Raw genomic sequence first — 27,249 nt, forward strand, 5'->3', positions numbered from 1 at the left:
CCCCGAGCCTCACACGCCCCCCCCCCCACACTTCTCCCTGCCCCATCACCCTCAGGGCTGCCACCTGCCAGCTCCTCCCCGCTCTCTTGTCCTGGCAAGCAAAGGCTGGCACCCTCTGCTAGGCCTGCCCAGCTGCAGAGACAGAGCCCACCTCTGCCAGCAGTGAGCTTTGGGGAGGGGGAGAGAGAGAGGTAAGGGCTGATTGGAAGAGAGCCCCTTTGAACACACGAGGTGCCAGCAGGCACCCTGACATTTGCAGGACAAGAAAAAAGTGTGTCACCTGTGCCAGGAAAGCTCAGCCCAGTGAAGGCTGAGCATGCTCAATAGCCACAGCATTGCATCTGTCCTTGGGCATAACACTGGGAAGCTCTGGTGGGCCTTCCATCCCCTGGGCTGTGCTAAAAGAGCTGTCAAGGGATGAGAGATGCTCCTCCACCCCATTTCTTGGCCCCAGAGCAGCCAATATTCATAAAACACGCTCCCTGTAAAACAGCTAAATGATGTCTAAGGATGCTCAGTTTGACAGATAGTTGGAGGGGGAACAGAATGGAGTATCCTGGAGAAGGGACTGGCTGGCCGGTTCCCTCGCTGTCTCACACCCTGACACTGTGCCACTTTGTTCTGCTTCCTCCTCCCTTTTCTCTTACCTTCTTAGAAAAGGCTGCTAAGAATGGATGGAATTAAGTACTCAAACATTTACAAAGATTAAACATCTAAAACAGGAACATTTCAGCACCACAGCAAATACACGCACCCCACTCCCCCCTGGAGGGGCAGGGCCTGGTGGAAGAGATGGGCCGAGCTGAAAGTGCAACACAACCAGGCGGCCTGCTTTGGGCAGAGCAGAGGCCCCACCACCAAGAAGGCCCTACCTCCTTGCCTACGCCAGGGATGTGCCCATTTCCTTGACTCTTCTCCCTGCTGCTTCTTTTTGACAACCCCACAGTTGGGAGAAAAGCAGACTCCTCAGCCTTTGGCTGCCATGCTGCGTAAACTACATTATTTTCATTGCCCGGCCATTGACAGCTGCGTGAGCAAATCCTCCTGGCAATTAAAGAAGCATTTGTCTCTGTTGTCCTTAATTCACAGGACAGAGGCAGGATCACCTCCAGGTGGTGTCAGAGCCCTTGCGCACATGCAGGCTAGAGTGTAGGGAACTGGGCGGGTGGCTGTTTACTCCCTCCCAGGCCCCATCTCCTAGCAACAGCCTGCCTGGGGTGTTGCAAGAGGGCAGCCAGGCAGGAAGCGGCCCTGATTCAAGCTTGCCGGAGACGTGGAAAACTTGACTCGGCAAATGCCAGAGCAGCCACCCCACACAGCTGAAACTGGCACAGCCCAGGGACTCCCTCCGAGGGAGGTTTCAGAAAATGACACAGCGAGAGAAATATTTTAATGCCAGGTGTGTGTGCAAACTACACAGGAAAGCCGCCGGCACCAAAATGTACATGCATTTATAAGGAGCTCCATCAACCGGAAGCCCAGAATCGGAATCTGCATGCTGCTCTCATGCGTAATCTCACTGGCATCCTGGCGACATCCCTGGGAGGTAAAGTCAGTATTACTATCCTCCAGATTGCAGGTCCCGACCCCCAACAACTGCTGAAGCTGAAAGGGGGAAATACTATGCTGTGAGTACACGGCAGAGGTGAAATTCGAACAGGAGACTTCCTGATTCATAGGCTCCGATGGTCTCCCAGTAGCCCAGCCAGCAGGGCCAGTGGCCAGAGGCAGTAGGAGGGGGGGTCCATCAACATCTGGAAGGCCAAAGTTTCCCCCATCTAGTCCAGCATCCCATTTCCTACAGCGCTCAGTAGATGCTGCTTCTGGGAAGCCTGCAGGCAGGGGCTGACGGCGCAGGCTGCCCCCCAGAGGCAACATGCTCCTGAATAGAGAGTCCCAATAGCCATTAACAAATGTCCTCCATGGGGCAAACTTTGATACTAAGGCACCCTGAGCTAGGAGAATATTTGGTCCCTCCCCCTGCTTTAGGAAGATGTGAGGGCTCTGGCAGCGTCCTAGAGGCCCCCTACCTCTTTCCCAAAGCTGGGGAGGCAGGACTCTAGGACCCTGTCAGAATCCCCAGGCCTCCTTCCCATCTGTTCTCCCTCCACTATTGGAGGCAGGGAGTGCGTCTGGGAATTGCAATTGGGGAGAGTTGCTCAGGTCCTGCTTTCGGAATTCCCTTTGGGAGATCCGGCTGGCCATGTGAGAACATGTGGCCATGTATTTTCTTGATACATACATAATTTTATTGTTTGCCACCTTTCCACAGTTCAAGGCAGCTTACAACATGAAAAAATACATAACTTCAACATAACAAAAGTAGTCATAAATAATAAATAAAACATTAAAAAAAATACACAACCAAACTGAATGCTTTGCACATAAAGATCTAAAATAAATATATATAAAAAGCCCACATCACCATCAGCAATGCCCTGCAACAAAACCCTTCAAACCACACCCCAGTCTTTGAGTCTGTTCAGCATTCTCAGATTTTGTAGCTGGAGTCAGTCCTGGCCCCACCCTCCCAGGCCAGGTGGAAAAAGACTTGCAAGGAAGAGAGCAGGCCTTCTGGGACTCACAGCCAAGCTAGTTCTTGATCTGTGTCCCCTTCATATAGTTAGGATCCTTACTTTCCTTAAGGCCCCTAAAAGACAGTGGTCTACTGGTTAGAGAAGACTGGGGCACGGAACCCACTGGCCACATCCCCTCTTGGGGATCCTTCCAGAGGCTGGATGCCAGAAGGACAGCGGTGACTCTTGCCACCTTGGTACTGCAGGGTACCTTCCCTCAAGAGGTTGTGTGTGCGCACCCATGAACCTGCCTCTCCACCCAGGCAAGCCAGAGTCAGGATCCCAGTTCAAGAGCTCACTCGAGGCAGGCACTGAGAGATTGGTCTCAGGAGGGTGCGTGGTCTGAGCAGAGTCCCAAGGGCCAGAGAGAGAGAGGCTGGAGGGCCGCATTGGCTCCCAGGGCTAGAGCATCAGATTAAGACAGTGGAGAGCCAGGATCACACTTCTGCTTGCCCATGAAACTGACAGGGGGCTGCTCCTTCTCAGCCTCATCTGCCTCACAGGAGGCCTATGCCACCTTCTTTGGAAGGAGGGGGGGTATAAAAAAGTAATAAATGCCCCTTTGTGACAAGGGACCGTGTCCCATTGGGAAGCGGTGTGAAGAAGCACCACTTGCTCTTGGGACAAATGAAGGATGCTGGCTTCCTCCAGGGAGGTGCCTGCGCTTGGTCCCCAGAGCCAAACATTCCCTGCCGTGGCTCCAGGGAAGGGGCCTGGCCTCTGAGCACAAGGCAGGCTGCAGCTGCTGCTCACTCTGCAGTCGGACAGCTTTGCAAGCGAAGCATCTTTCCCCAAAGATGACGTCCTCTTAGTTAAACACACTCCCTCTGGGGGCAGGCATGGTCAAGGCAGACCCCGCTGAAGCCAGTCAACAGGAGCAAGGGAGCAACCCAGGCAGGTAGGCGGGTAGGGAAGGTTTCTCATCCACAAGGGGTCCTGCCAGCCCTCAGCCCCATTGACTTCAAGGGACCAAGTCCAAAGGCAGAGAAAAGCCCTTAGATAAGGGGCCTTGGACTTTGCCTCTTTTGTTCTGTGGGCGTAAGTTCCTCAGAGGGTTCACAGGAACAGAAAGTAAACTCAGCCGTCATGGGTTAAGAGGGTGGATTCCTCTAAACAGATTGGTCACCGGCTGAAACAGAAGAAAACCAAGAGTAGGAATAAATGCCTCCTCTTTGCACAGAAGGCGGCTGCAAAAAGGGGCATCCCTGAAGGATCTCCTGAGATTTCTTCCAGAATATTAAAATTCAAGGTAACCTCACCTAGCAAATTTCTACAAAAATAACAAACCCATATTGACACAAGAAATAAAATGCAAACTAGGTGACACCCAAATGCCCTGGCTAACACACCAAAAACTGCACACCGCCTTAAACAAACCAAAAATAAAACCAGCAGCCAATATGCCCTTGACCACCTTTGAAAACCTCCTCCTAAGAGCAAAAGGACGCAGCAAGGAGATGACAAAATACTGCTCCAAAACCCCACAAACCCCCGTGACATAATCAAAAAACAATAATGCTGATGACATAAACATAGGTTACGAAATTAACCCCACCCAATGGACTAGAATGTGGTCTAAACCATAAGGCCATAATGACCACACACATTATAAAGAGCTTACTCTCAGCAGCCAGAAACCTCATAGCCAGATGGACCTGTCAGGAGTATAAACATGGACCAATACAAAATCGTACTGGGAAAAGCCTTACCATAAAAGTTAACCAATAAACTGAAACTGACACGGGAACAAATAAACGAGGATGCCTTCACCCTGGAATGGCTCCCCTTTATTACATACACATTAATATGGCTAACTTGACCCAACAATCCCTCCCCCCTCACATAAACAAATCTCACTGCAGCCAACTAAAGACAACCAATCACACACGGCCCCAGGGCCTTACCACCAAGGGAATATAACAAACAGAAAGAGAACCTACTCAAGTGATGCTGACACAAAGACCCCCCCCCACATACACTTAGTAAAAGAATATAAGTTTTACCACCCCACCCCTCTCCCCCTCTTCTTCCCCAACCTTATCCTGTATACACTGTCTCACATCAAATGTAACCGATCTGTAGAAAAGACTCTGCAACCTGAGACAATGCACATATTTTTGTAAGGCAAGAAAATCATTTTTTAAAAAAATTCAAGGTCACCTTGTGAAATTGATCAGGTAGAGCAGTGGGCAGGAACCTCAGTCCCAGGGGTCAACTGCTGCCCTCCAAGCCTCTCTCGCTCTCTGGCCCCCTAAACTTCCCTCAGATCACACACCCTCTTCCCAGTCCACAACTCCCTGCCCTGCTTTGGGCCCTCCTTTGGTGCTTTGCCTGACTGGACTCTGCCCATGAACTCTGGTCACGTCTCTTGATGGCACTGGACAGGAGGGGTGCATATACGTGCAGAAACTGTGTTGCAAGGCAAATGCCCATTTTACTTCTGGCCCCTGCTCCCCACATGTGTGCAGCCCTTAGACTGTAAAAAGTTCCTGAGCCAGAGATTCAAAACAGATAAAAGGAAGTCCTTCACACAGCATGTAACCGAACTCATTGCCACATGAAGTGGAGATGGCCACTAGCTCAGGTTGCTTTAGAAGGGGGAAATCCAGGGAGAAAAAAGCAGCAGCCTTTTGATGGCTGTGTAGGACCTCCACTTTCAAGGGCAGTCTACCTCCAAATGACAGATGCTGGAGGGCAGCAGGAAGGGAGAGCCCATGCTTTTATTCCCTTTCTGGGCTTCCCAGAGGCACCTGCAGGAAGTGGGAGGCTGGGCTCCATGGCCTGATCCTGCAGGGCTCCTCTTTTGCTGGAATTCCCTCCCAGGGCTGTACTGGGCCATGGAGAGGGTGACATCCTGCAAAGACGATGAGAAACTTCTCCCACCAACTATCAGAGGCAGCTGAGGAACAACCAGTGTAACCAGCCCAGCCGGTAGAAACCCGGAAACCTAGCAACCCTTGAAATGAGGATGACAGCAGGCAGCTATCCTTCATTATCCGTGCAGGGTGGAGGCACCAGATTGCCCTGCCATGCAGAAAGGGCTGTCCCAGCTCAGGGTGGGCCGGGATCTCCTCCTCCTCCTTAGCAGCTGAGTCATGCTTGGCAAAGGGGGAGGGCCAGACTCAGCCCTCCAAACCACCTTTCAGCAGCTGAACCTTCCTTCCAGCCAAACCCTTTTCAAAAGGGTGCTTCCCCCACCCCACCTCAAAAAAATATGGAAAAATTCCCACCAACTAAGTGATAAATTGAATAGGCAGGTGTGGGGAAGGAGTGCAAGTGTTGGTGGACTACAACTCCCATCGCCCCGATCCCTGACTATGCTGGTACATCCACACATGACTTCCCCCAAAGAAACCTGGGAACTATGTTGTTGTTGTTTAGTCGTTTAGTCGTGTCCGACTCTTTGTGCCCCCCTGGACCAGAGCACGCCAGGCACTCCTGTCTTCCACTGCCTCCCGCAGTTTGGTCAAACTCATGCTGGTAGTTTCGAGAACACTGTCCCACCATCTCGTCCTCTTTCGTCCCCTTCTCCTTGTGCCCTCCATCTTTCCCAACATCAGGGTCTTTTCCAGGGAGTCTTCTCTTCTCATGAGGTGGCCAAAGTCTTGGAGCCTCAGCTTCAGATGGGAACTCTAGTCTACCCCATCCCAGAAGTACCCTTCTTGGGATTCTTTGGGGGAAGCCGTGGGGCTGTGTGGGGTTGCAGTTCACCAACATGGGGGGGGGGGAGCACCGAGGCCCACCCCCCACCCCGGTTCAAGAGAAGCTGTGGCAGAATGAATACCCGCTCTCAGAGCCCCCTCTCTCAGCCGCTGCTCTGTTTCAGGATGAACCCCACGGGGCTCCTTTGGACCTCCGCCACATTCTGGATGAATAAATGAATTTTATTATTTCGGTCACAGACCAGTTCCAGCCCACATACAATATCAAGGAAGTCATAAAACATGATAGGGATACATTTAAATTTGCAATTAGGTATAACAGGAACAATACAGATATAGCAACAGTAAAAAATATAAAAATTAAAACTTAGTCACTAACATATAACCTAAAATTATCATGGATGGAAACAGAGGCACCAGGACAGGGACGTGGAGGGGGGGCGAGTTGCCGGGCGAGCGAAAGAGGCGGCTGGCGCCCTTATCACTGGAAGCAAGGAATGCCTCTGAGCATACGCAGAGCGCCTCCCGCCGCCTCAACCTTCCCGCGCGCCTCCTGCGCACGCGCCGCTCGCGCGCCCCACCCTCCCGCTTTCCCTCCGCGGCGTGACGCCATCGCGCCGGGGACGCGTCGCAGTGACGCAGCGGCTGTTGCCGGGGAACGCTCGTTCCTTCCCTCTCGGTGCGCCGCCCCCTCCCCTCTCGCTCCCGCCCCCCTCCCTTCGGCGCTCCGTCCGGGCCGCGCGCGGAGCCCAGAAAGAGGCGGACGGCGGACCAGGAGAGACGGAGCGCAGCCCCGCAGGACGAGGAGGAGCAGGACGGGCCGCCAGGAGCCGCCGCCGCCGCCGCCCGCCCGCCCGCCATGGTGCTCGTCAAGGAATAGTGAGTGGCCGCCTGGGGGCATGTGGGGGGGCGAGGGGGGTCTCTCCTCAGAAGGGCTTGAGGGAGGTGGCAGGGAGTTCCGCAGGCGGAGACCCCCCCCCCACTGTCCGGAGGGACGGGGGCTGCGCTCCCTCCCGAGCGGGGGGAGGGGGTCTTTCTCTCTCCCCCCCCCCCCCGTGGGAGGGATGCGGGTCCGAGGAAGAGGAGGATGGACGAGGGCGGTGAAGGTCACCCTCCGCCCGAGGCCGGGATGGGGATGAGGATGGCGGAGCCGCGCTTCCCTCCTCCTCCTCCTCCTCCCCGGCGCCCGGCATCCTCTTTTGCAGGAGGACCTTGGAAGAGGAGGAAGAGCGGAAGGCCGCCGCCGCCGGGAGCCCCGAGGGAGAAGCGGGCCGCCCTCCTCCCCCTCCCCCCTGGCCCCTGGGGGGGGCCACCTTCCCTCTCTGGCCAAGCGGCTGCCTTGGAGGACCGGCTCGTCCGGACAGGGCACAGCAAGGTGCGGGCTTGCCGCAAGGTTAACTTGACTGCCTCTTTTTTGCACCGTGGTGGTGGTTGTTTTTGAGGTTTTTTTTGGCTAAGGTCACTTGACCCTGCCTGAGGTCAGCCTGCAAAACCTCCTTGGTATGGCCCTTCCCTGGGCCTCTGGCAACAGGGTCTCCCTCCTCCTGCTGCTGCTGCTGAAAGTCCTGCCTTGCCAGCGAGTGCTGGGGGGGGGGGGAGGACTTTTGCTGGTGCCTTCCAGGTGCTGGGATTTGCCAAACGCCAGAGCAGGGACCCAGAAGATGGGACAAACCATTTGCTCTCCCTGGCAACCGGCTTGCCAACATGGCCACAGCCATCAGATGCTGACGGGGCTTCCGTGGAGGAGAGCTAGATGCCGGCAGCGAAGAGCAGCTGCTTCTTCCTTGACCTGCCTGGAGTTAAACTTCTGTCCTTCTGCAGCACTGTGTATCCGCAGTGTGGGATAGAGTCTGGGATGCCCTGCTGCTCTCCTCCCTGCTCCAGGGTCCTGGTCACGTCTTGGGGGAGCGAGGCCCCACAGCACAGCGTTCCCTTTTCTTCCCCTCTCTGAAAGCACATGGAACTTCCTGAAAGAGGTTTCAGACTAGAGCTTGTTTCATATATTGCTCAAAGTTTGCCTCACCTCAGAGGCAGACAGACCCTGCAGCAGAGCTTCTTTTAAGCCTGGACCAAACCTCAGCTGTGGCCCCAAGGAAAGTGAGCCACGGCTAATCAGCCATGCTTGGTCCAAAGTCTACTCAGTTATGAAAGTATGACTCGATCGTGCTCCATTATAGGTTTCTAGTTGAGAGGGCTTCGAAATAAAGTATTTTCGTTATTGAGGTGGTTTTACCTGTTTGCTGACTCCTTGACATGTCTGGAAAATGACAGCTGGCTATGCAGAGTCTGCTTCTTCTGGACAAGTGTTGGTTTTCCCAAGTTATATGCATTTTGACAGGTTGCTTGATGATGAACTGAAATTCTCTGGTATGAAATTACTAATTGTCTCCTGTCTGTCTCTTTGCAAACACAGACACACATCCTAGCCTCAGGAGTCATGCTCTGCTGGCTCATCTCATGCATTGCTTTATTCCAAATGCTCATAGAATTGGAGGGTTGGAAGGTATCCCAAGGGTCATCTAGTCCAACCCACTTGCAATGCAGGAATCCTAGCTGAATACCGTATTTTTCGCTCTATAACACGCACTCGACCATAACACGCACGTAGTTTTTAGAGGAGGAAAATCCGTAGGCATGCCACCCGTAGGCATTCCCTCCATAACACGCACAGACATTTCCCCTTACTTTTTAGGAGGAAAAAAGTGAGTGTTATGGTGCAAAAAATATGGTAATCCCTGAAAGATGACCATCCAACCTCTGCTTAGAAACCTCCAAGGAAGGAGAGACCAATACCTTCCAAGGGAATCTGTTCTACTGTTGAATGCCTCTCACTGTCAGAAAGTTCTTCCTGATGTTTAATTTCTTGCAATTTGAATCCATTGGTTCGGAGCCTCTCCTCTGGAGCAGGAAAAAACAAACTTGCTCCATCTTCCATGTGACAACCCTTTAGATGTTTGAAGGGTCATTTCTCAGTTTCCTCTTTTCCAGGCTAAACATACGCAGCTCCTTCAACTTATCCTCATAAGACTTGGTTTCCAGACCCCAGATGATCTTGGTTGCCTTCCTCTGCACACGTTGCAGCTTGCCAATGGTCTTCTTAAATTGTGGTGCAGGACTCCAGGTGTGGTCTGACCAAGGCACAATAGAGCGGTACTATTAATTCCCTTGTCCTGGACACAATACTTCTGTTGCTGTAGCCTAGAATAGCATTAGCTTTTTTTTGCTGTTGCATCACACTGTGGACTCATGTTCAGCTTGAGGTCTACTAAGACCCCTAGATCCTTTTCACATGCACTACTGGCAAGCCAGGTGTCCCCCATCTTCCATTTATTCAGCTGGTTCTTCCTTCCTAAGTTTATAACCTGGCATTTATCCCTTTTGAAATTCATTTGATTAGTTTGGGCCCAGGTCTCCAATCTGTTAAGGTCATCTTGAAATCCAATTCTGTATTCTGTGGCATTAGCTACCCCCTCCCAGTTTGTTGTCTTCTGCTAACTTGATGAGCACCCCCTCAATTTCTTCATCCAAGTTGTTTATAAATAATGTTGAAGAACAACAGGCCCAGGACAGAACCCTGTGGCACCCCACTTGTCACTTTATTCCAGGATGATGAGGAACCCTTAGTGAGCACTCTTTGGATTCAGTCAATCACCTACAACAAAACTACTTAACAGTTACTTCGCCCAGGCCACATTTTATTAGCTTCTCTGCAAGAGTATCATGGGGAAATTTGTCAAAAGTCTTATGGAAATCAAGATACATTATGTCCACAACATTCACCTTGTTTTTGAGAAACATATGCTGGGTCTTAGTAATCAAAATATCCTCCCTCAGTGCTGTTTAATTATCTGTTCTGGACTTTTCCTGGTTTTGATGTCAAGCTGACTGGTGGGTAGTTTCCTAGGCCTTCTTGTCCCCTTTTTTTGAAGATGGGGACAACGTTTTTGTCTCCTTGTTCCCGTCTTCTGGTCTGTTATGACCAAGTTTAGGGCTGGGCTCTAAATATTTTGGTACAGGCTCCTGCTTTTAACAGCCATTTTGGAAATATATTTCTGGCTCTGACCAATGACAGAGAACAAAATAAGGCCCTTCTTTCTTTGCTGTCCTCCTTGCCAGAAGCACAGGAAGTTACTCATTCCTCATCTTCCACGCAGACCCTTCCAGGTGACTCTCCTCCCCTTTGACTTTCATGTTTCCCTTTAGGGTACCTTTGCCCAAGACTGGTTTGGTGAGGGAGCTCACTCAGTAGGGCGTCTTGCCCTCGGCCTGGTTTGTGGACCACCGTGAGCTCTGCTTTCCATCCGGCTAGTACAGAGGGGTCTCTTTGCAGAATTCCATACATTCCTGGACTCCCAACGCCCGCCATCCCAGTCTGTTGCTAGGTTGCCTGCTGGGAGCTGGAATCCAGCTGTCCCTGAAGGGCCACAGCAAGTTTCCCATCCTTAGAGGGAGAGGGCTGGCATCTCTCAGGGTTGCTACTGGGTGTGCACTGCATTGCTGGGGAAGAGAGACTACCACATTTCGTGTCTGGAGCCCTTCCCCAGTTTGGAGTCGTTCCAGTCCACACTGTCTTGACTTTTCTGGAGTTCATCAGTTGGCCTTGCCAAACATCAAGCGCTTTGCCAAATATTTAAGTTGTCCTAGTATGGAGATTACTGGCATAGTTGTAAGAAACCCTTGTCTCTTTGTTTTAGTAGAGGTAGGCTTTGGTGACAGCTGCTATTGTGATGCCATCATCATAACGCATTAGATAAAGCAAACATCTTTGCATCTGACGTTAATGTTTAACTAGCCACTGTGTGTGTGTGTGTGTGTGTGTGTGAGAGAGAGAGAGAGAGAGAGAGAGAGAGAGAGAGAGAGAAACATTATTGTGGTGTTTGGGTTGGGGTTTACATGTGTCTTCTTTCTTGAAAGTTCCTTGGTGGGGACAGAGTCCATTTTGCTGTTCTAGTTTTCCTGTTTATGGAAGTGACAGGCACATATATTCTCTTTCTGTCTTTCTCTTTCTCCACACAACATTCTGTGAAACGGGAAACTTCATTGCTGTTCTGGGAGGTCCTTGCCTGAGTTGCCCCAGGCTGCAGAAATGAACTCCCCAGCAGAGACAGCATTGGCAATGGGGGTGGCAGGCAATAGTGGGGACGGGTGTGTGTGTGTCCTAGCTCCACTGGAACCCCTTGGGCTGCCATCCTCCAGTGGGACTGTGAGTTGTTGTTGACACTGTGCAAGTGATCCTGGTTACTGGACCTTTAGTGAACTTCCTTTTGTCTCTTCTCTTGCAGTCGTGTTCTTTTGCCCGTGTCTGTGGAAGAGGTAAGTGCCAACTTCTCTGCTGCTTCTTTTTCAATACCTGCCTTAAATCTAGTCTCAGTTCCATTTGTGGCCAGTGAGAAGTGTGTTGTGGCTACTTAAAGATTAGCTCATTTCTGCTTTGGTAGGGGCCACTTTGCTGCAAGCGGGGAGGAGGTGGGTGCTTAGTGCTGTAGAGAGGAACTTGTCACCAGTTCTGCAAGGGGTTGAGTGACATTGGACAAGTTTCTGGGACTCTCCTTAAGGTGTGAGGGCCTGGCATTTGTCTGCAAGCTTTCTAATGTTCTTCTCACTGTTTAAACACTCATGGTCAGAGCACCCACAAGTTTCAAGTGTGTGGCAGATCTTTCCACCAACCCAGTTCCCTGCTCCACTCTTGGCATCAGTTATGGATGGAGGAGTCTATAAGATTTATTCCGGCTCCTGGGCTCTGTTGCCTGCCTGCCCTCCTTCTTAAGACTATTTGAATTATTAGGAACAAGCTGCTGACTAAAGAATGTTCCTGCATTTGCAGCAAGATTAGTGAGCGTTGTGTGAGGGCCTAACTCCCACCGTGCCATAAACTTCAGCCTGCCTGCCTGCCAGGGGCTTTTGAATGGAGGTGGAGACATCCCTAGGATGCATAGCTTGTTATTCCCCTTGCTCTCTCTCAGTGCTTTGCGCTCCAGGGAAGTGTCAGACCCTCACTGGGGGCATTCCTGGGTGCCTGTGGCAAATGTGCGCATTGCACAAAAGTGTGTGTCATTTTCCCCAACTATTTGTTTTGAAGCACAAGTGTGGAGGGGGCCGCCAGCTTGAGCAGAGAGCTCTGGTTGACTTTCCTTCCAGGTCCATTTTTCTGCTAAAGTCCCCCACCCCCCTCCCCAACCCTGGTGATGGCAGTAACAAAGGACAATGGAGGCAGAGCTAGGAGAATGTAGGTCAGCCCAAGTGGCCTGAAGCACACACGTGCGTCTTCTGTATCAGCTTCACCCACGGAAGGAGACCCAGCTGGGGAGCCTTGCTGGAAGTGCTGCTCCTTGCTCCTGGCCAGGTCTTTGGGTGCTGCCCTTCCTCCAGCCTGGATTGGACGGGGCTCATCCTGGTCTTCTGACATGGCACTCCTGGGGCACTGACTCGCTCTCTGCTTGGGTTCCCCATGTGGAATATTTGGAGAGTAATGCTGGCCAACCCTGTACGGTTGCTGCAGAGGTAACTGAGACAATATGTGTGAAGTAAATATGTCTGCTTGAAATCCCCACGGCTGCCCGCTAGCACGCTCTGGCGCCTGGGTGGCTCCTCCTGAGCAAGGGCTGGCCTGGCTGCCTCAGGCTCTGCACCTGCTGGGGTCCTGAGTCCTGTCCGGTGCTGCCTTGTCAGAATTGGGGCAAAGCAGAGTTGGGTTCATGTTTCCCAGAGTTCGGGTTACAGAGTGCCTTGACGGGAGAAGGAGGCTCCTGACACCTTGCAAGTGCAGCTTGGCCTCTTGCCGCTTCCGAGGCTGCCCCCCTTGAGCAGCCTGGCTTCCTGTCTCCCTGGACGGGGCCCGACAGGGAGCCCCCTGGGTCAAGCTCTCTTGGAGACTCCCATCCCTGGCTTGCGGCTTTGGCAAGGTCCGGCTGGTCCCAAAGCACAACTCAGCCAATGCAGGCAGGTGCCGTTTCCATTAAAGAGACCAGAAAGCCAGAGGACCTAGGAAGGTGTTGCAGGCGCGAGCTGAGAGTGGGAGCCAAAGCCCTGAGGCTACTGGGACAGGGAAGGGGGTGGGCCTGGGCAGCAGCGGGTTCTCCAGAGCTGTGTAAAGGGACGCCAAGAGGGGGAGCTGCAGAGCAGGATTTGTCCTGAGCGGGCTGGGTGCCAGCTGTGCTCTCTCTCGAGCCTACAGAAGTCCTCAGCATTCCTCCAAAGGAAAGCAATGGCGGCAAAGGGGAGGAAAGCGGGAACCTTCCTCCCAATGAGGCAGCCTAGGCAGATTAAAAATCCAATGCATCACAGTCCTACAGTCCAATGGCCAAGGTTCCGTGTGGGGCTTGTAGGTGTCCATTCTCTGTATTCTGTAGGGGCATCTGCAAGAGCCTCAATGGGGGAGGGGGACCTTTGTAGAATATAAACAAGATGGGCCATCTTTAATATCCAGAGGCGATTTAGGATTGTATCTAACCCCTCCCCCAAATATCAGTTGCTTGGTGTTTTTTGGCAGGATGTGTGGGTGTGTTCTCAGCTGTTACTTCTAACATGGTGCCATCATTTGTACCCACTCTCTGTGTCCCCCCCCAAACCATCCCCCTTCCTGCTTGTGAGCTGGAGGATCTGCCTTTCCCAGCTGAATGCAAAGCTGGTTCCAGGAGGATGAATGGCCCCCAAGGAGCCTGGCTGAGGGGTGGAAAGGAAGAGGGGTGCTTTCACTACGGGATCGTGTCTCCCTGAGCATGGCACTGAGTCTGAAGTTTTAGCCCCAGCAGAGCACAGGGCCACTGACCGCCAGGCCTCCCAGAGCGCTGAGCTGTTCCTGCTGGACTGAGCACCTGAGCTGAGCGGCTCCTTCCAGCCACCCCACCACCCTCCTTCCTGGGCACGGGGCCTCTTGCCCTCTTGGACACTTTCTCTGGCGGATTCCCCCGGGGCCTGCTCTTATTTAACACAGCAATTTATCTGGGCCTGCTTCCTTGTTCCAATGGGATTAGGGGATCAGAAATAACAGGGAAGATTAAGGGGTGAAGATGGCAGTCCAGCAGCCTGATCCTCTTAGTGCCTGAACTCGAACTTGTGGAGCGAGAGGATGCAGGAGAGGGAGAGTGACCGGAGAGTGCGTCAGCGCTGGGGACACGCTGCTCTCTGTCCCCAGGGGACCCCGTCTGGGAGACCCCACCCACCCCCTGGGACAAAGCCACTTGTCTGCCCCAGTATTGGCTCTCTCTGCTCTCTCTCTCTCTCTGTGTATGTGAATGCCAGCCCTGCACTGGAGGGGCTTCACAACTGTGCTCACAATTATGGGGCAGATGGCCTAAAACGCTTGCACAGCGTGGAGGTTTAGTGTTGGACTAGGACTGGGTAGAGCCGGGCTCAAATCCCCCTAAGCACCTAGTGCTGCTTCCTCTTAGCGGCCTAATCCTTTCTAGGGTGAAATGGGGGGCGCTGGGCACTTTGGAGGGCTGGCTCAACCCCTGCCCCAAGGACTCTGCAGGCCCTGCTTCTGGCCGGTGGAATGACCCAGAGCTCCCTCACAGGCTCTGCAAAGTCCTGGCAGCAAATGCAGCACATAGGCAGAAAAACAGCTTGGGTGCCCAGCACCCGACCCTGGTTCAGTCCCTGGCAGCATTGCCAGGTAAAAAAGAGGCTAACGGTCTGCACAGTGTAAAGCAGTCAGGAACATAGGAAGCTGCCTAACACAGGCTCAATAATAATAATACTAATTAATAATAATGTTATTATTTATACCCCACCCATCTGGCTGGATTTCCCCAGCCACTCTAGGCAGTTTACAGCATACCTAAAAACATAAAACATCAAGCGTTAAAAGCCTTCCAATACAGGGCTCCTCAGACCTTCCTCTGTCCAGTTTTGGGTTGCCTGTAGGGCTGGGTCTATGCTTATAGCACAGCCAGTGGTCAGGGATGATGGGAGTTGTAGTCCAGCAGCATCTGGGGGCCCACGGCTAAAGAGCACTGCCCTACGCAGGATCTCTCCAGCGCCTCCGATCATTTGCCGTATCTTTGCATGGTGCTCATGCTCCTGTTGCAAGCCACCTTGGATCATTCCTGACCCACCGGTTGAGACCCAGTGGGGTAGGTGATGCTGAGCTGGCTGGACCAGTGGTCTGCCCCAGTCCAGGGCTGCTTCTTGTGTCCCTGCCTACCTGCTTGCTGAATCTACAGTGATGCTGTGATGTCCCTCCTCCTTCAGTACCAAGTGGGGCAGCTGTACTCCGTGGCAGAAGCCAGCAAGAACGAAACTGGCGGTGGTGAAGGGGTGGAGGTCCTGGTGAACGAGCCCTATGAGCGCGACGGGGAACGTGGGCAGTACACACACAAGATCTACCACTTGCAGAGGTATGTGGCATAGATGCTGTAGGCAGGGTGGGTGTTGGTCAGCTGAGGCCTTGCTTGGTCTTCCTGGGGAAGGGGTGAACTCCACTGCTTTGCAGTCTCTTTGCCTTTGGGGAGAGGAGGATAGTTGACCCCAGGCTCTGTCTTAGGAAGGCAGACCCTGTCAGAGGAAGGAGCCCTCTGGCCAGAGTTCTGAGCAGCCTTCCAAGTGAGCTTAAGGGGTGGCTGGAGGAAGTGTGTGTGTGGGGGGGGGGGGGGTTGGATCTTGGCCCCTCAAGTGACACACAGATTCATCCCTCCCCCTTGCAGTAAGGAAGCTCTTCTGGGTGTTTGTTCAGCCCTAGTAGTTCTGCTTTTCTGCATGTTGGGCTTGTTGCTGCTTGTGCACAAGAAAAGCAGTGGCTCCCCTTCCTGCTTCAGCTTCTGGGCAGCTGTTCTTGTGGCACTCCTTGCTGCAGCTCCTTTTTGGGTGGGGGGTATTGCTTTGATCCCAGGTGCTGTGACCTGTTCAAGTGACCCTCAGGAAGCCTGCAGGCCCGTTGGAGACGGCCACAGCCAGGCACTTGTGAGCTGAGGTTCCTCATCGACCCTTTCTGGCCTGGTGATGAGCAGACTGGGGAGACAGAGAGGAGGAGTCACAGCTGGGTGGGGGGAGGACGTGGGGAGTCCACAGAGAGGAGCTCCCTCTTGACCCCTTTACAAAGCAGCTTGCTGTGCAGCGAGCCCTTTGGCTTTACTTGCAACTGTGGAGAGCAGCAGGTGAGTAATGGAGGTGGGGGGTCAGTCTGAGGTCCTGGGCCTGAGCACTGCTGGCTGGGGGGTGGTTTCAAGTCAGTTGCCTTTTTCTGCAGGGCCGGTGGCTCTTCTCAGCTTTGTGTGGCCTTCTGGGTGTTGTTTCAGCCTTTGAGTGCAGGGCATTGTGTTTGTGGCATTTGACACATGTTCGCTGGCTGTTGCAGTAGTCAGTCAGAAGATCAGAGGCCCAAAAGCATCCTGGGCTTGTCTGTCTTTGGAGCTGGGCTGCGTGTGCAAGATGCCGTTCAAAGACAGCTGTCTTCTGTTGCTCGTTTCCTGCAGCAAAGTCCCTCCCTTTGTGAAGATGCTGGCCCCAGAGGGAGCCTTGAATATCCACGAGAAAGCCTGGAATGCCTACCCTTACTGCCGGACTGGTGAGTAGCCTTGCACTCTGTGGGGTGGGCACCCCCCTCATCTGTTTGGAAAAGTGCAGGCAGGGCCAGGCTTTGGGGACCTTTTGCACAGACGTTCCTAAGCTGCAACTGAGATCACTTTCCCTCCCTGGGATGGGCAGCTGTCTTGTGAGGCCAACTGGAGTTCCAGGGCTTTGGTGCTGGAGAGAAGCAACCGTTCTGCTTCCTTGTGTAAACCACAACAGGGCTTGTCTGATGGATACCTGGGCTGATCCTGCCCGGTTGATCAGCCAGGCAGGACTCTCCCTGCTCCAAATCAGCCGAGAGGAAGATTTCTGGAGATCAGGCAGGGCTGAGTGGAGTGAGCCAGTTTGGAGGAGCTTGCGGAGGGTCCTCTTCGTGCCTTGGCAGGTGAGGGTGAGGCTGGACCCTAGGGCAGCTGCTGGCTCCCTGGTGCCGTGGCCAGGAGGAACATCTGCCTTGGCAGCCCTGGGGGAAGAGCTTAGGCCAGCTGTCCTGGCGAGGATCACAGTTTGTCACTGGCTTATCACATTAGCACTTTGCCCGAGACATCGGGATTCCTGCCAGGGCATGGTCAGTGTGTCCTGGCATTAATTGGTGCCCCTTTCCTGCCCAACATTTCACGGCTGCCCGGCTGGCTTTCCTCTGGGCATGGGTGAGGCTGCAAATGTTCTTGCCCCTGAAAGCTTTGCAGGGTCCCTTGGCCTCAGGTGCTTCCCCCAAACCGTGGACTAATGAGCTTCTCATGAAGGGAAACAGCAACCCTTGTTTCTCTCCAGCAGCTGCCAAGCTGTGCCTCTGGCAGGCCAGCACATAGCTCAGCACTTCTGTTTTCCAGGCCTGCCATGTTAGCATTTTGGGTGGGAGAACGGTGTAGCCACAAGGCTTGGTCGGTGCAGGAGCTGCTCACGCAGGTCACAGGGGGCCTTGCTGCCTTCGCCTGAGTTTTCCAAGGGCAGAGAAGGCACACTGGGTGGGGGCCCAGGCCGTGGCCTCTTCTGGCCATGAGTCCTTGCATTGCTCAGGCCTCCCTGAGGGAAACATCTATTGCTGCTCCTGCCCTGGACCAGAGTCTGTGGAGGCAGCCTAGTTGGGAGGGGGAGCTGCACCTCCACCTGGACTTGCAGCAGTGCTGCTTCCAGGGCAGGCCACACTTTGTGGTAGCTGCGCAGGGCTAGGGATGGCTTAGTGGGGATCTTGGGACACTGCAGTTCTTCATTTCCTGGAAGAAACTAGCAAACTGTGCGAGGCCCATCCTTGCTCTGATTCAGGAGCCCTGCCCTGTGAACCTCTGCTCTCTCTTCCTTGCTTTAAGTTGGGAACGACACACCCAGCATGCTCTGGGACTGTGCGCCAAGGGAACTGCCATGGCGGCTTCTTGTCCCGGTACATTCCCAGGTGTTCCCTTGTGAAAACTTGTAGGGCCAAGCAACCTGGCCGGTCCTGAAAAGGTGGCGTTAATTCCTCAGAAGTCTCTGCGCTTTGAGCAGCCGTCTGACACGGGGCGTTGAAACCCTGGCATTTGCCCTGTGAGCTTCCGCTCCTCCTCTTCAGAATGGAAAGAGTGGCGGTGGCTGGTGCAGATGCCCGGCCTGTCACCAGATCCACCAAGGCCTGGCTCATGAATAATGGAGCTCTGCTATCAGAAGCATCTGATTACTGGCAGCCGGCGTTGGACTTGGTGTGCTGGTTTTGGTTACCACACGGTGGAATGTGAAGAGCTGGCCTGGCCTGGGAGGCGGCTCTTTCCCCCTGTGCAGGATTGGAGTGGGGAGAGAAGGAGAATGTCCTTATGCACAAAGTGGAGAAGGCCTGGCAGGCAGCAGTCACCTGACCAAACTTATTCCATCTTCTCATCCAGCTGGAAGCAAATGGCAGCAGAGCCTCAAGCCTGGTTCACCAGGCGGCTGGGACATTTCCCCCGGGGTGGTGCGCTGTCTCCCTCTAGAGGAAGCCTTTTCCAGCCTGTTTTCTAGGCACAGAAACTCTGGGATGGATTGAGCCAGTTCCCAGGGCAGCAAAGTCTCCTACACCCCTCTGCCTATGGAGAACACTTCTTCCTCCCCATCCTGCAGGAGGGGGGGGGGCCTGTGGTCCTCCAGATGCTGCTGGACTCCCAGTGTCCATCAGCTGCAGCCAGCAGAGGAAAGGAGGAGGAGGGAGCTGGGGATGGCTTTGTGATGCATGTTTGGTTATTGTAAGGCTTGGGTTGAGGAGTGCCTCCACAAGCCGGGGCCACTGTCAGTGCAGACCATGAAGGGCTGTGGTCCACCTTGTTATATGGGAGCTTCCTAGGTGAACCCACAAGGCCCCTCGTGCTCTGAGATGTGACCCCCCCACCCCTGTGAACAGCATTAGAGCTGGTGCCCCCTCTGAAAAGTAGAGGCTGGAGCAGGAGCCCCAGGCAGTGCTGTTGATTCAGAGGCAGGCAGGAGCAGAATGACCCAGGAGCAGATCCAGGGCTGTGGGGAGGGTTTGGGGCAGCAGGAGCGCTTCCTGCTGGCAATCCATTTGTCGCCCCCCCCCCCCCCCGGCACCACTGGGCTACATGCATGGGGATGGAGGAGTGTGGCACAGTTCCTGCTGCATCTCCAAACTTTTCTCTCTCTCATGAAAGCTGTCTTTCTCTTTCCATGTGCCGATTTTTGGAGCAGTTATTACGGTGAGTGTGGCTTCCTCCCTCTTTCAGAGCAGAGGTGTATGAGTGATTGGGGAGGCTACTGGGATGTCCCACAGCCAGGTGGGGTTTGCAGAGGGACTGCACCCTCGTGATGTGGAGCCCCTGCTTTGCACACAGAAGGTCCCAGCTGGCAGAAGACCCTTCTCTCCTCAGGGGTGAACTAACCCTAACCCCTCCACAGCCTCCTGCCCCCAGCCCTGTTCTCATCCTGGGCCAGCTGAGATCCTCCCGGGCCACTTGTACCAACCGGCTCTCCCTGTCCTGTGGCCTTTGCCCCTTCCTTCGCTGCTCAGCAGGGGCCATTGGGCCCCCATCCTGGCCACTGAATCCTGTGCCCAGAGTGCTTTGGTTTATAGACTCGGTGTCTAGGCCGGTCCTGGCAGGCCCTCGATCAGCCCCTCTAGGAAGTGGCTGCCCTGGCGATGGATTCCAGGCAGGGCAAAGAAGTTGTGGGTGGGCTGGCTCCCTCTGACCTGCTAGCCAAACCCCTGGAGAGCCTCCGCCGGTCTTTGTCCTGGGGCAGGGGGCCAAGGCTCTGTCAGCTCCAGGCATTCTTTGAGGGTTCTAGTCAACTACACTTTGCCCCCAACAGGGACTGTTTGTCTCTTAGCTGGAAGAGCACTGCAACATCTTTAAAGCTACTCCATTCTCATTTTGTGATATATAAAACAGTACAGGTTAAATGTTAGCAGGCACAGAGTTCTGAGATATCTGCCAAATAATGTAAGAGCAAGTTTTCTCAAAATGTTTCTAAGGGCCTGGAATTCCATGGCTGTGATGTGATCCCAGCCTGTGAGAGAAAGTTGCCTGACCCAACTTCAGAAGCCAATGGGGAAAGGAGAGCAAGCAGACAGAGCCGCTGCCCCAAGGGTGGAGTCTGGGGAAAGTGTATCTCCCGCTTGCTTTTCCTAATTCCCAGCTGGTAACAGAATCTTCTCTCTTTGGCAGAATGAGTACATGAAAGACGACTTCTTGATCAAAATTGAGACCTGGCACAAACCGGACCTTGGCATGCAGGAGAACGTAAGTGCCCTTGGCAGGAACGGCCCCTGTGGCTGGCTCTGCGTCCCGGAAGCGGGTGGCAAAGTGATGGCTCTGCAGAGCTTGCATTCTGTTTTTTTTAAAAAAATAATATTTATTATTTTTCCAAAAACTTAAACACTAAAAAGAAGAAAAACAATACAATACAACACATCAAGTTAACGAAACAAAACAAAGACAATAAAATAAATCAAACAATTTCATTATCCCATCTTTCATTCACTTATTTCCACGACCTCCTCACACCTCCCTTTTTGTATTCCACTTCTGTTAATTATTTCAGCAATTCCTTTCCATCTTCCTCTGTTTTCTATCCTATAATTATCTTAACTCATTCTAACCTTATTTTTTCCTTTAATGCTCTATTAACCTCTCTGTACTTAATTCCTTATAATATTTCTACTAAAGCCATATAACTTCATTCCAACTTTTTTCTAGCATTCATTAATTTTACAATATTTCTGTAGATAGTCTTTAAACTTTTTCCAATCTTCTTCCACCGACTCTTCTCCCTGGTTTCGGATTCTGCCAGTCATTTCTGCCAGTTCCATACGCAGAGCTTGCGTTCTGGAGGTGGCCAAGTGCAAAGAAGGCTCGGGCATGTTGCTGGTTTGGAGCAATTCTAAGCCAGAAGTGCTTGTCCCCAAGTGAAGCCTCCCCAGCCACCTCCCCATGCACTGCTCAGGAGCGCCACAAGACAATACGCCTCCCGTGCGTGTGCTGGGGTTCCCCCAGGAGTTTGTGTGTCCATCTTAAAATGCCTCTCCCTGGACCACACAGGCTGTGGGGTGAAGTGTCCCCTCAGCCTGCTCTTGCGGGCAATGGGGGGATTCTTCACTTACTGGCTTGCTTTTGGACAGGAGCTCTTTCCACCTGGGGCAGAGGAGAGGTTGTTTTTGGGACCCCGGAGGACCTGGCTCTTCATGAGCCACCCCTCAGCTTCTCTCATGTCTTTTCTTGCTGCTGCTGTGTTTATTTGATTTGTCTTACTTAGAAAACTATTAATTCTGAAGTGATGTGCAATGGGGGTTGTACAAAATCATAATGTAACAGTAAGAATGTATAAAACTAATGAGCAGTATCCAACATTAGTCGTACTTGGAGCACCAAAGCAAATGGGCATAGTGAACTTGGGTCCATTAATTTCAGTGGGTTTACTCTGAGTAGAACTTAGTTGAATATAGCTTACTATAAATATTCTGCTCTTTCATAAAAACTGTTTTCATGGTGATGAGTTTCTGTGTGTTTAAAGATCTTGGCTGTTATGTTCTTGTCCTGCGCTGGCTGCCCTGAAAGCTCCAATGGCTGAAGGTGGGGGGAGGAAATCAATTTAAAGAAGAGCCCTAAAACTTGGAAGGGGGGCACTGAGACATCACGCAAACGCTCCTCCTTTCTGCTGCCTGCAGGTTCACAAACTGGACCCGAATGAATGGAAGAACGTAGAAGCCGTCTATATCGACATTGCAGACCGGAGCCAAGTGCTTTCAAGGGTACGGCAGCCGAGTGCGAGAGCTGGCCTGGGGTGGGTGTTCAGGAGAAGGGCTCCTCTTGGGCTGCAGGCGGGTGGGGGCTTTGCTTGGCTGGAGAAAAGCAGCTGCCTCTGTCGGGGGCTTTTTCCAGTCGGCCGAACTGGGCCCTGGGCATAGCCACAAATAGCCACTTCAGAGTTGTCTGGCTGCCTGTGACCTTGAGTTTTCCCTCAGAGCTCTGCAGCGGCATAGCTTACAAATGAAAGAATTGGCCTAGCCACAAAAACCACTTAAGACTTCTAATTTCTGTGGGCATTTTGTGGAGGCTTCTAGGAGAGTAAGAGGTTCCTTTTTTCTTTTCTTTTTATTTGCGAGCGCTGAGAAGGGACCATAAATCCCAGCATAAATCGCTCTGTTCCCTTGCTCAGGATTGTAATTGACAGGGCGGCTGTGCCATGCATTGAGTGGAGAGAAAAGAGGGGTGCTGTCCGTCTTCCATTCCCTGGGGGGCCTTTGGGATTAGGAGCTCAGGCCAAGGTGGAAATGCCCAGCTTGGGTTGGGGCTTCTTCCTCCTGGTCCCCAGTGCAGGGAGCTACAAGGCAGCCTGGGAGCTGCTGCAGCCCTCGATACTACAGCGGACGGGGGGAAATGGAACTCCCCTGAGCTCCTTGCTTTCCAGGAAGCAAAGGAGACTGCTTTGCACCCTTCTTTGGAGGTAGGTGTTACCTTCCTTTGCTGTAACCTGCTCCCTGTTGTATCTGCTCCAGGATTACAAGCCGGAAGAAGACCCATCAAAGTTTAAATCCACCAAAACAGGGCGTGGCCCTTTGGGGCCCAACTGGAGGGTACGTGTGGGCATTGGCATCATTCTGGGTGCTGTGCCAAATGGCAGTGGTCCTTGGAGAATAGGGGCTCTGTGGCTGCCAAGTGTTCAGGCTGCTTCATAGCTGATGGAAGGTGGCTCAGGACTGTCTTCCTTGAGACTTAAATGGGGGGCTTTCTGGCTCACAGCCGATAATCTAGACATACTGGACCTGCTATTGTGGGTTGGGTTGCCGGAAGTATAAACACTGAATGAGTGGAGAGGAGGAAGAGGGGAGGGCTGGCCGTGGGGCTGGTTTGGGGCCAAGGGCTCCATTCTGAGGATTCCTCTCTTACGTCTGCAGAAGGAGCTGGGCAAGCAAACCGACTGTCCATACATGTGTGCTTACAAGCTAGTAACGGTCAAGTTCAAGTGGTGGGGGCTGCAGAACAAAGTCGAAAACTTTATACAGAAGGTGAGTGAAAGGTCATCCCCAAAGGCCAACAGGACGTAATTGGGGAAGGCGGGTGAGATGGTGCAGCCCTCAGCCTTCACAAAAGGGCTGGGTGGGGAAACGTCCCTGCCATCGCTTGGGTGTTGGTGTGCTGGGCTTTGCCAGGCGTGCCACATTATTCTCTTGGAGGTGGAGCAGCCACGCACCAACTGCAGGCAGGCAAATGAAGCCCTGCCACGTTGCCCTCCTTGTCGTGAGGCCAGAGCAGTCAGCTCTGTCCTGTTCATATCTGGATTGCTGTTGCTTTGCCTTTGGCAAGTGCACACAGCTTTCATTTACAGCCAGCAAAACCTGTGCCTGCCTCAGAATAGTTGCAAGCCAAGGGCTGAGATGGCCTTTTGCGCCCAGCAAGATGAACAGGCACTGTAGAGCCCATCTTCCTTCTGCTTTGTGTATCGGAGCTCTTGCATTCTTGCGCTTGCCTGCCAGAGCTCAGAACAGTCCGTCGCTGAATGAGGCCAAGAATATTGGAACTGACTTCTGGCAGGGAGCAAGGCAGTGCTGCTCCCTTGAGGGGAGTGGGGAGGCATGACTCAGCTGCGTGGCTCAGTATGCCCTGCTGCACGCTGGCTGTGGACGGCTCTCGCGCTGGAGCTCTGAGCTCTTCTTCCTTCTCTTGTAGCAAGAGAGGCGGCTTTTCACAAATTTCCACCGGCAGCTGTTCTGCTGGCTTGATAAATGGGTTGACCTGACCATGGAGGACATTCGCAGGATGGAGGACGAGACGAAGAGGCAGCTGGATGAGGCAAGTGGGAAGGGACTTGGTCTGCTGGGCCTCATGTCCCCCAGAGTGATCAAGGACCAGGGGCGGGCAGGTGGCCAGCAGCTCTGCTTTCCTTGCCCGAGTGCCTGGAGTTCTTGCTCCTTTTCTCTGTTGGATGCTTTGTGTGTGACACGAGGCTCTGCTGAGGTCTCTCACTTCAGGAGATCTGCCCACTTGGTTGTGCTGCTCCCTGGCCTAATTTTGCAAAAGACCAAAAAATCTCCTTTTCTCCTGCTGCAGATGAGACAGAAGGACCCCTTGAAAGGAACGTCGGCTGCAGATGACTAGCGTGGATTCCTCTCTTTGCACGGTATGTCCACATCTTCGGGGCTGCCTTCAAAGGTTAGAAAAGAGGCGATGCCACAAATATGGGGACAGGGTGCTTCTGACATGAGCTGTGTTGTCCCTTCTTAAGGATCCTGCATTGGCTCCAAGCATAAATATCAAGAGAAACATCTGTGCCCAGTGCAATAAATTCCTGGTGCAAATGTTCTTTGTGGGCTCGGCTGCAGGAGGCTTTTGGTGTGTGTGTGTGGGGTGTCTGAGCAGGACATGGAATAAATCTTCTGCTGGCTCTCCAGGATTGCACAGTTGACTGTACCCTCACTGTTCAAACCCTGCAATGTCATCCCTGACAGAAAAGGCACTCTGCGTTCCCCCTCCTTCAAAAATGACTGCCATATACTCAGGAGTGTTTAATAAATCCAGCTACCCAGCAGAGTTTCCCCACTTGGAAGATCGCTTTCAAGCCACTGAAGTAACCCAGTTTCTCTCTTTCTTTCCTTAAGTTTGCAAAACAGCCAGCAGGAAGGCCCAGGAACTCCACCCTCTTGACCAACGGACCATCTCTGGATCAAGCCCTCCTCTATCCAGTCAGCAGGCGACTTCCAACCTCCCCTAGCTAACTCTAGTGGCCCTTACTATCGTGAGCAAATAGACAGTCCTCTGGTCCTGAGCGCTCTGGCCTTGGCACCTGGGCTGGAGGCGCTTCCTGGGGGATGGCTGCACCTGTGACACAGCCGCCTTCCCCAGAAGAGTGTTCAGCCTGATTCCCATGTGGCTCTTTGATTTCCAAGTGACCGTTTTAGCTGAAATAGTCTTGTGATGTGGTGATTTAGATTTCATATGTATGTATATATCTATATTTTTCCTTTGAAACACTGGGATAAACTGCTGCCTTTGTTTCTTCACCTTTCTTTGTCCATTTGTGGAGATGGGAACTCAGTATTAGAGGGTGTCAGGCCAACCTTTTTGCTCCCTGAATATCGCGGTGATGGGCGGGGCTCCTGGCAACAAGGAGCAGGGAAGATTGCTGCTAGCAGTGCCCTGGTCTTGGAAGTGCACCTGCATCAGCCTCTGCTCCTTGCCCAGGTTCTGCCTGCTGAGCCCCTTCCAGTGTGGTCCTCAAGGTCCACATTGCCGCTTTTGGGGTGGTGGGAGCAGGTGACTTAGTTGGCCTGCTAGGAAAACAGTCCTGGGTCTCCTCCACCTTCCCCTTTACTACAGTAGACGAACGGAATGGTCTCTTAACCCGACCAGCAAACAAATTGCACAAGCAGAATCCCGTTCTTTCATGCTCAGGCGCTGCTTGTGTTGGGCGTTTGTGCTGCTCCTGAGCAATAAGGCCCATAGCACGGAGCAGTGGCACTGCAGAGGGGATGATCTGTCTCTCTCGGTTGCCAGGAGCTGCAGGGGTCATGGCCAAAAGCTGGCTGAGCTCTTTGCTGCTGAGGAGGGGCTTCTGAAGCCCACTTGCCTGTGGGCTGGCAGCTGCTTAAGACAATCACAGGAGAAAGAGCGGGTTGAACAAACACTGCCGGCTTCACTCAGGAGCTGGTGGAAGCAGAGCTGAGGCCATGCCTTGGTGTGGCAGCCTCTGTAGCCGGGTCTCCTCCCTTTCTCCCTCCAGAGCAAGCTCTGCGCCTGAAGCAGTGGCCCTTGCCAGACAGGGTGGGAGACAAGCAGGGTGACGACGGGCAGCTTTGCCTTGAGAGGAGGCAGTTTATCCCTCTTGTCCTCTTGTTTTGTCCATTTTTTGCCTTATTGATGTCCAAGTGCAATAAGCAAGCTTGATCCGTTCTGGTCGCGCTCTCTTGACAGATGACTTGAGGGGCTTTGGGGGAAAGGGGCTTTTAGCAGGCTCCCCAGGCAGAGCGGGAGACGTGGCTTAGTACTGGGCCTGCCTTGCCTGCCTGAGAAAGAGAAGCCCAGGGGTTGGGGCAAAGTCTGTTGGGACCAGGAATGTGTCGGGTGCTCCCTCCTCCCTCCCCTCCAGGGCAAGGAGGCCCCCTGGTTAATCTTCCTGTACTGTAAAATACTGAGAATTGGGAATTAAAACACTGAACATTTTTTTCTTTTTTGGTAATGAAGTGTAAGAGGATTCTTATGCTTGAATGTGTTAACTGTTTCCATGGCTGTTCTTATCACTCCTGCTGCTTAAAGATTTGTTTTTTAGCTGAGAGGCTTTGTAGCTGGTGACACCACATCTCTATGGAAACAGATGGTGACATTTTGAAGGGCGGGGGAGAAAATCAAGGGAAGATTGTGGTACGAAGGTGAAAGCTCTCATTAAAACACAAAGCTTTCCTGCTTAGCAGTAAGAGCGAGAAAAATGCAGCAAACTTCCACTCTGTGTGTCCTTTGTTCTGCTCTTTGCGTGTTGCGTTTTTTTAGAGTTCGCCTCCTGCCGAACTGTAGCTGAGGCACATCTTCTGAGCCTTCTCTCTGCCTCCCCCCCCCCCCCGTGACGACTGACCTCTTTGTTCCTTCTTGGGAGGAGGGGGGAGCCCAGCAATGGGAGCAGAGAGGGTGCTGTGGAGGCACTGCGTAACATGTTGCATTGGCTTCACCACCCAGACCCCACCCCACCCTGTTGGCTTGGAGGAGGAGGGTGGGTATGGTTGCTGAGCTGAGCTGCTTTCTCCCAACACCTGCCCGGGCTTCCATCTTTGGAGCCCAGTGGGGGGAGAGAAGCCCCCCACCCCACCAGCATGCTCTTGCCTTTCTGGGCTCATCCTCTGCTGGCCTCTGCAGGGACTCCCTGATCTGTTTTGGTTGGTTCCTAGTGCAACTCCTTTTTATGGCAAACACTTTGTAGACTTGATTAGATGATCTTATTGTTTCTTTAATGTGAGTTTGTGCCTTTTTTTGTCTCCCAATCTTCCAATACAGGCATATTGGAAACAAATCTAATAAAATCATAGACAGAGCATTGGCCTGCAGTCTGGCTTTTTCTTG

General features: G+C 52.9%; 1 protein-coding gene across 1 annotated transcript; it reads left to right on the forward strand.

Annotated features, from left to right (window-relative positions):
- Positions 1–6,965: 6,965 nt before the first annotated feature.
- PITPNA (phosphatidylinositol transfer protein alpha) lies at positions 6,966–27,221 on the forward strand. Its single transcript, XM_080984157.1, has 11 exons — positions 6,966–7,117; positions 11,521–11,551; positions 15,431–15,576; positions 16,651–16,746; positions 20,352–20,445; positions 21,870–21,953; positions 22,701–22,778; positions 23,100–23,210; positions 23,872–23,994; positions 24,253–24,322; positions 24,801–27,221. The coding sequence occupies exons 1-10, from the start codon at positions 7,098–7,100 to the stop codon at positions 24,298–24,300; spliced, it is 831 nt and encodes a 276-aa protein (XP_080840283.1). The 5' UTR covers positions 6,966–7,097; the 3' UTR covers positions 24,301–24,322; positions 24,801–27,221.
- Positions 27,222–27,249: the final 28 nt, after the last annotated feature.

This window comes from Podarcis pityusensis (genome assembly GCF_964106645.2).
Source record: "Podarcis pityusensis genome assembly, chromosome: 15".
NCBI classification, from domain to species: Eukaryota; Metazoa; Chordata; class Lepidosauria; order Squamata; family Lacertidae; genus Podarcis; species Podarcis pityusensis.